The sequence below is a fragment of the Oncorhynchus mykiss genome, chromosome 5 (assembly GCF_013265735.2).
Source record: "Oncorhynchus mykiss isolate Arlee chromosome 5, USDA_OmykA_1.1, whole genome shotgun sequence".
Classification (NCBI taxonomy): Eukaryota; Metazoa; Chordata; class Actinopteri; order Salmoniformes; family Salmonidae; genus Oncorhynchus; species Oncorhynchus mykiss.
In genome coordinates this window covers 53,263,430-53,278,905 of record NC_048569.1, presented here as the reverse complement: position 1 = coordinate 53,278,905, position 15,476 = coordinate 53,263,430, and the positions used below count along the sequence as shown (strand labels likewise).

Below are 15,476 nucleotides of genomic sequence, written 5' to 3'. Positions count from 1 at the left end.
GGGCCAATTGTGCGCCGCCCTACGGAACTCCCGATCACGGCCTGGGATCAGCCTGGGATCGAACCCAGGTCTGTGGTGACGCCTCTAGCACTGCGACGCAGTGCCTTAGACCGCTGCGCCACTCGGGAGGCCCGCCGGGGGTCTTTTTTAAAGGGACACAGTCCCTGCTTCCAACTTACTCTTGAAAGTTGTAATAGTAGAATGCAAAAGGTGGAATTTTTGAAAATGGCTAGTGAATCTTCAGTCCTGCCATGTCAGTCACTGCAGACCTTAGACCTATTTATAGCTTGTCAGCAATGCCCAGATGAACTAGCCCATGTCAGCCCCCCCCCCCCCCCCCCCCAAAAAAAAAAAAACGTAGATATTGTTTTAATTTTTGTGTCACTCAAATATCACACGAATACACATTAGACATGGCAAAATGTCTAGAATTGCAAGAAAATGTGCTTTATAGCTGCAAAATGTGTAGAATTGACAAGACATTGTGTAGAATTGTAGAAAATAAGCTTTAAACCTGCACACTTCTCTCCACCAGCAAGATGGGCGTGAACAGTTTGTGTCATGAATAGTGCTTGTACCCATAGAAACAGATGTGGCACACACAGGGGGAGCAGGCTGTTCCCAAATGCTGGAAGGGGAATCACAAATATTGGGATTTTTAAACAGGAGCTCTGTCAGTCACTGCTGCCAATGGGACCAGAGACTGTAAACGTCCAGACCTATTTAGTGAAGGATGACAGATGGAACCAGAGCGGTTGGGTGGCGGAATTTTAAGCGCTCCCCTAACGTTGGATATTATTCTAATAGGGGGCGACATTGCCTCAGGACTTCTCCTACGATCATTAAACTTCATTAAGATATAAAGTGAAGTAGGCTATAGGGCTCATTGGTTAGAAGGCCTTGGGGTCACTCGTTGTTTTGGAGACATTTTGTACATTTCTAAATGCATTTTCATCCGATAATGAAGTCATCTAAGCATAGCATGTACTCCCCTCTCTAACCCACCCCTCTCGGAAATGGTACATTTATACATTTCCCTTAATAGTTTTATACGACAGAAATGTGATCTTTTTGGTTCCTACTTCCTCTGGTGCGCTTCTTAATATGTCCCCCCATTCCCAACACAGCCGTCAGTGCAAAGAGACACATTTATCTCCTTTTCATTTGTGTTGTTGGTTTATCGCACCTATTCCTCTGTTCCAGGTGACGTTTTTATGAAAGTCCCCAATCTGACCATGGTAACCAGCCGCCTTTTTCCTTCATCCGTCGGGCCCCCCCCCTTCTTCCATCCCTCAAGTGCTGCCTAGATGAGATGTAGTGTGTGGATATTGGTTTGCAGTGGGGGGGGGGGGGGGGGGGCTAGCTCTTGTTGTTGTGGTTATTACTAACCCCCCACCACCACAACCACCTCCCTCCTCTCCATCCAGTACCTCTCCCTCGCTCACTCGCGCTCTCTCTCTTCCCCTTCCTTCCTTCCACTTGTTCTGCCTGTCTCTGTCTGAGGCGCGGCAGGCCTGAAGAATGTTCCCAGTAATTGAACATAAGGCCTCTCAGCGCAGCTCAGGAAATAAAGCAGAAATATAATACACCTACCGGGGCCCAAAAAGAAAATTAGTTTTATTTTCATCTCTTGCTCTCTTTCCATTTCCCCTCTCTCACCATCTCTCTCCTTCTCTCTCTCTCCATCCATCCATCCATCCATTCCCCCTCACCATTTATCTTTCTCTCTTTCTCTCTCTCTCTCTCTCTCTCTCTCTCTCTCTCTCTCTAAAACGCCTATTTCCTTCCATTGCAAGTAAAAATATGCCATTGTCACCCATTTAGTGTCATTTTGAGATATCTTTATATTGTGCGTTTGAACTCTTTCTTTTTATTTTATGGGGGGAACTCAAATGAATGCTATTTACTGGCTGTATAGTCCTGTTCAGTTAGACTTGATGCCACAAGTTCAGATTTCCTCTTGTTTGAAAAGTCTATTTTAGTCATGTTTCCTGTCCCTTGTGAAAGCTCCCATTTTCAGTTTAACTGGATATAAATCCTTGAGGATTTGAGCCTATGATCCTAGTTTATTTCAACCTGTAAATCTGTAATGCTGAAATCTGTTCAACCCCATTGGCCAGTGACTGTTAGGATCCTGAATAGGAACCTATTGAGAGTTCTGGGGTTTTTTCACCGCCTAGCAGTAGTCAATGTCGACTTTGCGGCATTCTTTGATGTACCGTATACTCTCTTTTTGACTTCGGGTAATTGAAATCTCTAGTGGACATAGAATTCAAGGTCAAAGTGTCACCCCCACAGAACCAATTTTATCTGGATTTAGTATATTCTCAGTGACGCACACTAAAGAAGGATTTTGACCGAAATGTCTGTGTGTGAGGTTCTTGCTGCTGCAACAAAGGAAATCATAAAAAAAAATGTTTTGCAAATGGAAGATGTTGATATAGGATTTTGTCTACTTTGTGTGAACCCCTCCTTTCTCATTGCTGTATCTACCCGCCCCCCCCCCTCTCTATTCTGCAGTGTTTCCACATTGTGTGGATAATAAAGTTGTTCTCATTCCAACCCCCCCCCCCCCCCCCCACAGTGTACGTGTCGTAAGGACATGGTGAAGATCTCTATGGACGTGTTCGTACGCTGCCTGCAGCCCGAGCGCTATGAGCAGTGGAAACAGGGCAAGGACGGCACCGTGCTGGACCACCAGCGACCCACCACCCTCAACAGCCCCGAGCTGGAGCACTGGAGGGCCAACCGGGTCACCTACCGGGAGAAGCTGCTCCAGAGGTGAGGGGAGACAGACGGACCGGCAGCACAATTACAGAAGAATTACTATACAATTGAATTTCATAACCCCCCCCCCCCCTCAGGGTCAATACGAAGGGCATCATTGGCCGTACAAGAGCATAATTGCATACCACATACTGTACATTCATACTAAGAGATGGAATGACGAGGGTTAGGGAAAAAACTCCTGACCCTAGTAACAGGGCACTCTGAGCTACAGTATGTGTATAGTGTTTTTGCGGTGACCCCATTACCGCTGCACTGGCAGTCATGAGTCACGACCGCAGTCAAATTCCAGGTGACCGTTGAGTCACGGTAATCTCCTCTTATGCACTCTGGACATGTCTTGGTTGTACCCAACTCGCTAATCGACCATCAGGTCACTAATGGCCTGGCACTCAGGGCTCTTTTTCCCCACTAACCACTCTGACATCAATGCAAATGCAATCTAAAAATCACATCAAACACTTATCATCAAAACAGTATCATGCTTTTAAAACTCGCCTCACTGTGATGATCAATTTGAAGAAAAAAGTTCAGTGACAGGTTGAAACTGAGTGGGGAAACGTGGACGTTGTCGAAGAACCGAACACAACGACGCGGACAGCGCTTTCTAAGGCGATGATTCATCCAGGACACCCATGTGCACATTAGCGCTGATGCATAGCATAGGCCTGTATATGAGCCCATGCCCCCCCCCCCCCCCCCCCCCCCAAATAAACAAATAAACAACAACCATGAATTAAAATGACGATTGTGCCGTTATACAATACATAGCCTACCAGCATATTACAGAAGGCAGAAAACCATTCAAAAACTGATTTTAAGATATCTTCGGTACATACTTGGTCCAGCCTAAATTAAACAAATTCAGAGTTAGCCTTACATTATAGTGAGTTTGTATTTGATTTTGAATAGCCTAGTAATAGGGCATTTAAAAAAATATATATATTTTCACAATGAATAGACTGTCATTACCTCGCCACTGGGCGTTTCCATCTCCTCCTCTCTCTCTCCTTCATTCCTTTCACCAGAGGACAGAGAGAGGGGCTGTCAACAGATGTTTCGTTGTGAAAACACAATTTGCTATCGATGTCCCCGACCAGATTTCACTTGGTTTCTCAAATGAAGCACCGGGTTAGCTGCAGGTTCAGGGTTGCAGAGCCAATGGCATACAGAGTTTGGGCAAAATAACAGGAGTGCCTTCCCGACGTGGGTGGAACCAGTGGGCAAGTGGCTTCCGTTCCTATCGGATGATGTGTATTTTTCCTCTTGCCCCTGTTCCTGCCCATTCGAAACAAATTCTACATATTAGTAAAGACGAGATTAAATTGAGAATAGTCTGACGGGTGATATAATGATCACATGATGAGGGCTGGAGAGAACAGCGTGTGTGTCCTAAGGCAAGGAGCAGAGCGCAAGCATTTTTTTTTTTACGACTTTACACAAATCATCATTCAGCCCATATATCTTTAAAAAAATATCTAAGGCCTTCTAAGGTTTGTGTCATTCACAACAAAATTTGTCAAATAACTCTTAAGTCGAGCGTATAGGACCTGTTTCAAATGATCACTTGTACGCTCAACGTAGCCGCTCTGGAATGGGGAAAAATATCCTTTCTATTTTATTCAATTATAATCTTCTTACTATAAAATCTGATAGCCTAATATAAAATAATGGCATATAAGCATATCTTGTCTGCTAAATGAACAAGCCTACAGCCTACAGCATGGCGCATAGCCATATAACATACAGTAGGCCAACTCCTATTCTGTTCTTCTGAAATACATTTTCATCATATGTTTCTTTAAACCTGCCGAAAATAAAGAATGGATTTATCGTGACGGTGTAAATGAAATGGATTCATTCAACTTTTTTTTCTTTTGGAAATGCACATGTTCCAAACGCGTGCACTGGCTGCTTGTATTTGTGGAGGCCTGGAGATGCTAAATGTGTTTTATGTTAAGTAACGGTCAATTACCGTGAGACCGGCACTCTTTTGTATGGCAATAACAGGCTGACAACATGTCATGGCTCCCACAGCCCTAGTTGCGGTCTCACTCAGGTGCCAGGACAACGGTCAGGTCGCATAGTGCCAATCACACTGTGGCATTACATCGCCGGGGGAAACCGTCACTGTCGATCACTTTCTCACACACTACAATTGTGAGGCCAGGCTTTGTCAGTCAGACGTGGAAATGTGTGCAGCAAGAAAGCAACCTTTAGACTCTGGTGTCTCACTCTGTAGTCCTGCATCTCTCTCTTTCTCTCTTTCTCTCTCTCTTTCTCTCTCTCTCTCTCTCTCTCTCTCTCTCTCTCTCTCTCTCTCTCTCTCTTTCGTTCTTTCTCTCTTTCGTTCTTTATCTCTCTCTCTCTCTTTCTTTCTTTCTTTCTTTCTTTCTTTCTTTTTCTCTCTTTCTCTCTCTCTCGCTTTCTCTCGCTTTCTCTCTCGCTTTCTCTCTCTCTCTCTCTCTCGCTTTCTCTCTCGCTTTCTCTCTCTTTCGTTCTTTCTCTCCTTCGTTCTTTCTCTCTCTTTCTCTCTCTCTCTTTCGTTCTTTCTCTCTCTCTCTTTCTCGCTCTCGCTCTCTCTTTCTTTCTCTTCTTTCTTTCTCTTCTTTCTCTCTCTCTCTCTTTCTCTCTCTCTTTCTTTCTCTCTTCTTTCTCTCTCTCTCTTTCTTTCTCTCTCTCTTTCTTTCTCTCTTCTTTCTCTCTCTCTCTTTCTTTCTCTCTCTCTTTCTTTCTTTCTCTCTCTTTCTCTCTCTCTCTCTCTTTCTTTCTCTCTCTTTCTTTCTCTCTTTCTTTCTCTCTTTCTCTCTTTCTTTCTTTCTTTCTTTCTTTCTTTCTTTCTTTCTTTCTTTCTTTCTTTCTTTCTTTCTTTCTTTCTTTCTTTCTTTCTTTCTTTCTTTCTTTCTAATGAACAAGCCTCAGTCACTCATGTCCCAATCTCCCCCATCCCTCCGTCCCCAGGGCTTTGCAGAAGAAGGAGCAGCTGCGCCGGCTGAAGCTGGAGGAGGTCAAGGTGCTGGCGGAAGAGGGCATTGAGCTGGACGCAGTGGCCTACCAGCGGCAGGTGGAGGAGCGCGAGGCCCAGCGGCGGCAGGACAGGGAGGAGAGGATGGCCCGCGAGGCCCTGCAGACCCTGGAGGCCATGGATAGAGAGGACCGGGAGAGGCAGGAAGCCCTTGCCGCCCAGGACGCAGGAGGTGAGGGTGTAGGGCGAAGTAGTTTGACGTCGCTGATCTTGGATCAGTTTTGCATTTTCGCCGCGAATGGTTAAGGTTCGGATTGGGGGAGGGGGAAGCTGATCGTTGATACGGGGAAGTTCACCCCCCGGAGCCAGGAGGTGAGGGTGAGGAGGGTGGTGGAGGTATCACAAGGCACAAGTTGGCTACAGCGTTAGGGTCAGTTTCCATTTAAATTTGGTTAATTCGGGGAGATTAACTGACATTGCAGTTCCAAATCACACGGTGCCTGATCAAATTAGTATCCAAATAAATGCCTGTCAGAACCAATACGTGGTACAGAGATTAGATAACCTTTTTCACCTTTTGAATTGGAAGGAGCATTGAGGTTCCGTGTTTCCCCCGGCAGTAATCCCTCTCTGTTATTTATCTTGCCGGGTAGGCCTACAAGACCCCCAGGTAGACCTGCTGCACTTGACGGCGAATGGCGAGAAGAAGAAGAAGAAAAAGAAGAAGAAGAAACAACCCGCCCTGCCCTCCGACCCCATGAACTCTTTCCAAGCAGCTTTTGAGAAGTTTGCCACGTTTAAAATCCCGCAGACCCCAAAGCAGCCCAAAGGCAGCAATGACACAGACCTACCAGCAGAGGGCAAGCTTGATGTGAACGGTATGCAGCAGGTAAGCACTGGTGGAATGCCATAGGGTGAAGTTGCCCCTATACCCCACTAATGGTTAAGGTTAGGATTGGTAGATGGAAGGCTGATTCTAGATCTGTACCTATGGGAAACTTCACCCCTGGATCACGGAACAACCATAACACTGGCATTTGAATCGCACAGATTGTCATGCTGTGTTTTTGAGGCTTCCTTTGAAGATTTTTCGTGTATATTTTAATCACGTAGTAGACTTTTATGCAGAGCAACTTCTAATTCGGCCAGTCGTCTCTCACTTTAATTGACCAATCGGTCTGAGCGTCTGCACACCTGGTGTCCGATCATTAGCGTGAAACGTTTTTTGAACATTGCAGATAGAAATCTGTTGTATTAGAATGGTCACACCTTTCCATTAGGCTTGATAGAGTATTGTGTTTGATTTAATCCAATGCATATCTATCTGCACAGCGTAGCCACTGGGCTAAACCAGTAGCTTATGAAAAGGCATGACTTAAAACTAGCTGACACTCAACCCCATTAGGTTCAGATTTGTCAGGTTAACGCAATAGATTAATTGATTATTAATGTTGATTGTGGTTCGAGGTAAATCGAATGTTTATTCCAACCCAGGACCTTACCCAATAACCTGTTGGTGACCTTTTTGTATGACCCCCCCTCAGTCATCGTCTTACTCCAAGCAGCTGAAGATGAGGATGGAGGTGAAAAAGAGTCGCCGGCACCCCCTCAGCAAACCCCCCATGCGATCCCCACTGTCCATCGTCAAGCAGGAGACATCTAGTGACGAAGGTGGGTTCTGCGTGACCACGCTGTAGCACAGTCTTTATACTCAGTACAATGTCAGTATAATACTGTGGCTTTGTCATGATAGCCTGTTCCCAGCCAACTGCTAGGGTTGTTATTATTTGACAAGACGGCACGATAAGGATCTGGGACCAGGTCTATTATCATGATGCTAAAAGCATGTAAATGGTAGAAGAAAAACTAAACAAAGTTGGTCAGTGCTACACTACAGCCAGCAGGCGTCTGGCATTGCCATCAGCAAATTAGGGAATGCTTCCTTTGAAATCAGTCTTAGTTGCTGTATTGTCCGTGTTGCGTCACGTCCAAGCTCAGAAATCGCAGAGGTTCAATTATTGATGGCTGACACGAGCGTTTCATCCTATCTCGTGAATTGAAATAATGAGGAATAAAGTAGATTTTTGGTCGGTTTCTGGAGTAGACAGAACGTCACATTGACACAACGCTGATGACGACACAGCGTGACATAGTGTAGTGTAGCGTAGCTGAAGTCTAAGACTCCTGTCTTTCCCTTCTTCCCCCACGACCTCTCTCCCCTATTCTTTTCTTTCATGACTGACACATATTGATCCCGGGATCATGACTCCGAATTAACTGCTTTCAAAGTGACTTTGAGCTGCCTGGCGATAGATGGGGAGAGGGAGGCAGAGGGAGAGGCGCAGGCGAAGGGTTTGTATTCTCCTGTCTGGTTAGGTCTAAACACAGTATTGCGGATTGTTTTGGGCCTTGTGTTATATGCATTGCAGGCCGGACAGAGCATACATCCTTGCATGCGTGCTTGTTCTGTGTTCATCCAGTCCCACTGATCTGACTTGTCTTTTTTTCTCCTTTCTCCCTAAGCAGAACTTTTCTCCCCCTGGCCACTGGATGGCGACGTGAAGAAGGCAGGCCACTTGTGGCAGAACCGCACGCCCAACTTCCTGGCCGAGAAGGGTTTCAACGCGGCCGTGGCTACCCTGGAACCCTACTGTGCCGTATGCACTCTGTTCTGTCCGTACACACAGGTAGGGCACACAACATAGACTAAAATAGAACAATGTATATGCTGTCATGGATCGCAACGGCACAAACACCGTCAACATCGCAATCAGGCAACAGTTGTCTTTGACAACTACGGGCTATGTCAAAGAAAGTTAACCGTTTGCTCTGTCGTTTTGATAGAAAGTTTAGTAAAGAAACATTTGTTGACGCACGCCCAAAAAGATATGTAGGGTTGCATACTAACGGAGGTCAACTGTGTACAAGGAAAGGAGGTTGCACACCCTAAATATGCTCCCAGCAATTTAACGGGTACACCTAATCAATGTTTTGGCACGGAGTGCCTTCTTCAGGGTTGCAAACAGAGCGAAAATGATGGTGCCTTCATGTGGAAACCTTTAAGAAATAATAATAATAATTGGCACAATGAACCTTTGGGCACCATGATGTTCAAATAAATATATTATGTTTATTATAATATTTTTGCATTTAAGGTTCCATTTTGGATTTATTCCTCTTTTTCAACAGTCTACGGGGTCTCCATCTCTTTCAAGGTCTGAACTCCACCCGGTAAACCCAACAATATTCTATAACGTCCTTCCCTGTTTCATTCAACTCCAGAAGGACTCCTCCTACCCGACCGACAGTCCCGGTGCCCCCAACCACCACAGCGTATCCCGCTGCGGCAGCCGTACCCATCCGCTGGTCCCCGAGATGTGCTTCAGCGCCGGGGCAGGCAACACCGAGCCGCCGCCCTCCAACTCTCACACGGGTGACGACGGCACCAGCCCGCTGCTCTCCTGCTCCTCCTGCAGCCTGCAGGTCCACTCCAGTGAGTAGACAGACGGATTGACCGTGGCGGGCAGACAGACAGACAGGAGGACAGGTGCCAGACAGAGGCGCAGACAAACTCACACAGTGTTTCTATCGATCCAGTCAAAATGTGGCTATCAGTCAAAATCACTTTTTTTTTTCCCTCTAACGTCCAATACCAACCAGATAAAACACCAAGTTTACGTAAGTCGAGTACCAGCCAGACAAAACTCTTAATACATTTCAAACTTCAGTACCTATCGGCCAAACTCTCACCAAGCCCACGCCAACAAAGCTGGTGTATATTCTGGTAAGTCCATGCCAGTCAGTCTGTACCAACCAGTCAAAACCAGTCATTTAATACCATTACCAACCGGTCAACTCCCTCACAGTATACAGTCCGTACCAGGCAACCAGCCAGTCAATACCAGTCATTCAACTCCCCCACCATGTTTACTTAAGACTGTAATTACTGTGTCTGTTCTCCCAAGTCTTGTATTTATTCAGCCAACTAATGGTCCGTAGTATTGCACGCCGTATTAATTTAAATTCCCATTACATATTTGCTCCCCCTCGGGCCCGAAGCAAGGATTTTTTTTCTCTCCGCGAGGATCAAAATGCCAATCAAATTGTTCTAGTTAATTTACTGCAACTCAGCCTGAACTGACTGGGATTGCTGTGCCAGTGTGCCCCCCCTAAAACTGCCCCCCTGCAGAAAAAGAGGTAAATAAAATAGTTTGGTGTCATTTTTTTACTCGGCCAGTCTAAGCTGCGTAGCCAATTAAGCTTGCCTTTGTATGGTACGGTGGCAGGGAGCGGTTAGCGTGCAACGCACGGGGAGCGGTTAGCCTGCGCACACGCAATGTTAGCCAGGTGACCCTACTCTGATTAGAGGACTTGGGAGAGGAGGAAAATCTCAAGATGTCCTCTCCGGCCTGCCCCCCGTAGTCGTAGTACTATCAAAGATGGTGAATAAATTAAGATAGTTGAGTCAGGCCTTAGCATTGGACTTTTTTCAGTTCATGGCCACTTAAGGGGGTGGCTCTCCCATAGACACCAATGCGATAGCAGCTGGGTCTGGTGTACTTAGTGCAATTGAACCAGAAAGAACCAGAAAAAAACTGTGACTGGTATGTCTCGCTTTTTCTTCCATCTCTGGTACTATTTTTCTTCCTTGAGCCAGATGGCAGCTCTCAAAGTAGCCACCCTTTGCCTTGATGACAGCTTTGCGCACTCTTGGCATTCTCTCAACCAGCTTCACCTGGAATGCTTTTCCAACAGTCTTGAAAGAGTTCCCACATATGCTGAGCACTTGTTTCCTTCACCCTGAGGCCAGGTCATCTGATGCAGCATTCCATCACTTTCGTTCTTGGGCAAATAGCCATTACACCGCCTGGAGGTGTGTTGGGTCATTGTCCTGTTGAAAAACAAATGATTGTCTCAGAAACCAGATGGGAAGGCGTATAGCTGCAGAATGCATGCCATGATGCATGATGTGATAAGTCCGTTCACCAACAACAACAAGGCATGTTAAATGAATGGTGGTCTGGTAGTCAGACCTAACTTGATGAATGGAGATCTGCAATGAGCTCATATAGGCCGAGTTCAGTTGGTTCATATTCCAAATGGCCTACAGGAAGCTAGACTACTGCATTGGATTATTCCCAACATTTTCTCCCCAAACAAAGTTATTAAGAAGCCAGTTTACATTTTTGCTAGCCTATCCACATAAAGACACCTATTAATTACAATAATCATTAGACCTAAAGTTAACCGAGACCTGTTTTAGTGTCATTGAGAACCGCCTCAATTTCATTCAGTCAAGCACAAGCCTTCTGTGTTGGCTACATTGTTTAATATAAACAAAGGGGCCCAGCGGTCTAAGGCACTGCATTTCAGTGCTAGAGGCGTCACTACAGACCCTGGTTCGAGTCGGGGCTGTATCGCAACCGGCCGTGATTGGGAGTCCCATAGGGCGGCGCACAATTGGCACAGCGTCGTCCGGGTTAGGGTTTTAGCCGGGGTAGGCCATCATTGTAAATAAAAATTTGTTCTTAACTGACTTGCCTAGTTAAATAAAACATTTATATAAACATTTTATTTAACCTTTTATTTAACTAGGCAAGTCAGTTAAGAACAAATTCTTATTTATATATAATTTTAAAACTCTAGGTTTCAGGAAATGGCAGTTACAGGTTTTCCTGAGGGGAAGTTGACTGACACCCTCCGGACCTCCCCCTACCTAATTTTAGGCCTACATCAGCACCACCTTGTCAGAAAATCCCAGGGAGAGCCCTGATTTGTACATTTAAACCACAGGAGGTTGGTGGCACCTTTAATTAGAAAGACGGGCTCTTGACAATAGCTGGAGCAGAATAGTGGAATGGTATCAAATACATCTAACGTGGTTGATACCATTGCATCTTCCCCATTCCAGCCATTCTTATGAGCCGTCCTCCCCTCAGCAGCCTCCTGTGATTTTAAACATGATTTCTAGTTAGCTACTAAAGAGCAGCCAATTACCAAGTACCCATACCAGTCTATGGCCCACCATTTCTACAGAGGCAATCTTCAGCCGGCAACATCGTTATAATAATAAAAAGTGCATTTGCCTAGGATTTAAGCAGTGGGTGCGCCGTCGTGTGTTCCGGGGGGGGGGGCTGAAGTGGTACTCGTAATAATTCTTCAGGTTGGCAGGTCTGATTTACAATTTATGTGCTGATTCTCCACCCACTGAAAAATCAAATCTTCTTATTTGACATGTTGAACATGGGCAACTGTCTTTGTTGGCTTACTGCCATCTAATTACTCCAAATTGGATTATTCCCCAGCTTTGGTTAGAATGAGATAGTAATTACAGTACGTTCTTACCACACACACGCACCTCCCCAGCAGCTGTCTGTCCGGATCTGGCCGGCCCTACGCCTGGGCTGCGTTCGGCCCTCGCCAGCTGCTGAGGTCAGGAGAGGTCAAGAACGGACATCCTGTAGAGGCACACTCACCCAGGCCTTCAACACTAAAATCAAATCAAAGTGTATTTGTCACATGCGCCGAATACAACAGGTGTAGTAGACTTTACAGTGAAATGCTTACTTACAGGCTCTAACCAATAGTGCAAAAAAGGTGTTAGGTGAACAATAGATAAGTAAAGAAATAAAAACAACAGTGAAAAGACAGGCTATATACAGTAGCGAGGCTATAAAAGTAGCTGACACCAGGTAGTCAGGCTGGTTGAGGTAGTATGTAACACACACACAGACACACACGCACACACACACTTTTATATCCTAGGTCCATCGAGCACCCATAGAAGAGGCAAGTAAGACAGGGCCTTGACTGGGTTAAAGCAGCCATCGGCGGGCCTATAGCACAACAATGATCCGGCTTCGGGTCTCAAATCAAATCATGTTTATTTGTCACGTGCGCCGAATACAACAGGTGTTGTATTACAGTGAAATGCTTACTTACAAGCTCTAACCAATGGTGCGGGGGAAAAAAGGTGTGTGTGTGTGTGTGTGTGTGTGTGTGTGTGTGTGTGTGTGTGTGTGTGTGTGTGTGTGTGTGTGTGTGTGTGTGTGTGTGTGTGTGTGTGTGTGTGTGTGTGTGTGTGTGTGTGTGTGTGTGTGTGTGTGTGTAAGTAAGGGAATAAAACAACAGTAAAAATACATTTGAAAAAAGAGGAGGAAGGCTATATAGAGACACCTGTTAGTCAGGTTTATTGAGGTAGTATGTACATATAGGTATCGTTAAAGTGACTATGCATATATGATGAACAGAGAGTAGCAGAAGCGTAAAAAAGAGGGGTTGGCGGGTGGTGGGACACAATGCAGATAGCCCGGTTAGCCAATGTGCGGGAGCACTGGTTGGTCGGGCCAATTTAGGTAGTATGTACATGTATAGTTAAAGTGACTATGCATATAAGATAAACAGAGAGTAGCAGCAGTGTAAAAGAGGGGTTGGGGGGGGGCACACAATGCAAATAGTCCGGGTAACCATTTGGTTACCTGTTCAGGAGTCTTATGGCTTGGGGGTAAAAATTGTTGAGAAGCCTTTTTGTCCTAGACTTGGCACTCTGGTACCGCTTGCCATGCGGTAGTAGAGAGAACAGTCTGGGGTCTTTGACAATTTTTAAGGCCTTCCTCTGACACCGCCTGGTGTAGAGGTCCTGGATGGCAGGCAGCTTTGCCCCAGTGATGCACTGGGCCGTACGCACTACTTCGTCGGAGGCTGAGCAACTGCCGTACCAGGCAGTGATGCAACCAGTCTCTCGATGTTGCTCTCGATGTTGCAGCTGTAGAACCTTTTGAGGATCTCAGGACCCATGCCAAGTCTTTTTAGTTTCCTGAAGAGGAATAGACTTTGTCGTGCCCTCTTCACGACTGTCTTGGTGTGTTTGGACCTATCTAGTTTGTTGTTGATGTGGACACCAAGGAATTTGAAGCTCTCAACCTGCTCCACTACAGCCCCGTCGATGAGAATAGGGACGTGCTCAGTACACCTTTTCCTGTAGTCCACAATCATCTCCTTAGTGTTGGTTAATAGGTTGAGGAATAGGTTGTTATTCTGGCACCACCCGGCCAGGTCTCTGACCTCCTCCCTATAGGCTGTCTCGTCGTTCTCGGTGATCAGGCACTGCTGTGTCATCAGCAAACTTAGTGATGGTGTTGGTGTCGTGCCTGGCCATGCAGTCGTGGGTGAACAGGGAGTACAGGAGGGGACTGAGCACGCACCCCTAGGGAGCGCCAGTGTTGAGGATCAGCGTGGCAGATGTGTTGCTACCTACCCTAACCACCTGGGGGTGGCCTGTCAGGAAGTTCAGGATCCAGTTGCAGAGGGAGGTGTTTAGTCCCAGGATCCTTAGCTTGGTGATGAGCTTTGAGGGTACTATGGTGTTGAACGCTGAGCTGTAGTCAATGAACAGCATTCTCACATAGGTGTTCCTTTTGTCCAGGGGGGAAAGGGCAGTGTGGAGTGCAATAGATTGCATCATCTGTGGATCTGTTTGGGCGGTATGCAAATTAGAGTGGGTCTAGGGTTTCTAGGATAATAGTGTTGATGTGAGCCATTACCAGCCTTTCAAATCACTTCAAGGCTATGGACGTGAGTGCTACGTGTAGTCATTTAGGCAGGTTGACTTTGTGTTCTTGGGCACAGGGACTATGGATGTCTGCTTGAATATATTGGTATTACAGACTCAATCAGGGACATGTTGAAAATGTCAGTGAAGACACCTGCCAGTTGGTCAGCACATGCCCGGAGCACACGTCCTGGTAATCCGTCTGGCCCCGCAGCCTTGTGTATGTTGACCCGTTTAAAAGTCTTACTCACGTCGACTTCGGAGAGCGTGATCACACAGTCGTCCGGAACAGATGATGCTCTCATGCATGCCTCAGTGTTGCTTGCCTCGAAGCCAGCATAGAAGTGATTTAGCTCGTCTGGTAGGCTCGTGTCACTGGGCAGCTCGCGGCTGTGCTTCCCTTTGTAGTCTGTAATAGTTTGCAAGCCCTGCCACATCAACGAGTGTCGGAACCGGTGTAGTATGATTCAATTTTAGCCCTGTATTGACGCTTTGCCTGTTTGATGGTTTGTCGCAGGGCATAGCGGGATTTCTTGTAAGCTTCCGGCTTGTAAGCAGGAATCAGGAGGATAGAGTTGTGGTCGGATTTACCAAATGGAGGGCGAGGGAGAGCTTTGTACGCGTCTCTGTGTGTGGAGTACAGGTGATCTAGGTAATATTTTTTTCCCTCTGGTTGCACATTTAACATGTTGATAGAGATTTGGTAGAACTGATTTAAGTTTCCCTGCATTAAAGTCTCCGGCCACTAGGAGCGCCGCCTCTGGGTGAGTGGTTTCCTGTTTGCTTATTTCCTTATACAGCTGACTGAGTGCGGTCTTAGTGCCAGCATCTGTCTGTCGTGGTAAATAAACAGCCACAAAAAGTATGGCTGAGAACTCTCTAGGCAAGTAGTGTGGCCTGCAATTTATCACAATATACTCTACTTCAGGTGAGCAAAATCTAGAAACTTCCTTAGATTTCGTGCACCAGCTGTTGTTTACAAATATGCATAGTCCGCCCCCCCCCCCCCTCGTTTTACCGGAGTGTGCTGTTCTTTCCTGCCGGTGCAGAGTGTATCCCGCTATCCATGTCGTCATTCAGCCACGATTCTGTGAAGCATCGGATATTACAGCTTTTGATGTCCCATTGGTCGGATATTCGTGATCTTACCTCGCCTAGTTTATTGTCCAATGA

General features: G+C 46.2%; 1 protein-coding gene across 3 annotated transcripts in view; it reads left to right on the top strand.

The window, feature by feature from the left end:
- Nucleotides 1-15,476, top strand: part of kdm4b (lysine (K)-specific demethylase 4B) — an 87,791-nt gene that overhangs the window by 55,030 nt on the left and 17,285 nt on the right. For 2 of the 3 annotated variants that reach the window (XM_036977813.1, XM_036977811.1), the window contains exons 9-14: nt 2,585-2,781; nt 5,749-5,984; nt 6,406-6,641; nt 7,297-7,423; nt 8,276-8,439; nt 9,035-9,245. In XM_036977813.1, the coding sequence (XP_036833708.1) occupies nt 2,585-2,781; nt 5,749-5,984; nt 6,406-6,641; nt 7,297-7,423; nt 8,276-8,439; nt 9,035-9,245 (1,171 nt within the window). The remainder of the gene's footprint in view (nt 1-2,584; nt 2,782-5,748; nt 5,985-6,405; nt 6,642-7,296; nt 7,424-8,275; nt 8,440-9,034; nt 9,246-15,476) is intronic. The other variant, XM_036977812.1, reaches the window with a different exon arrangement.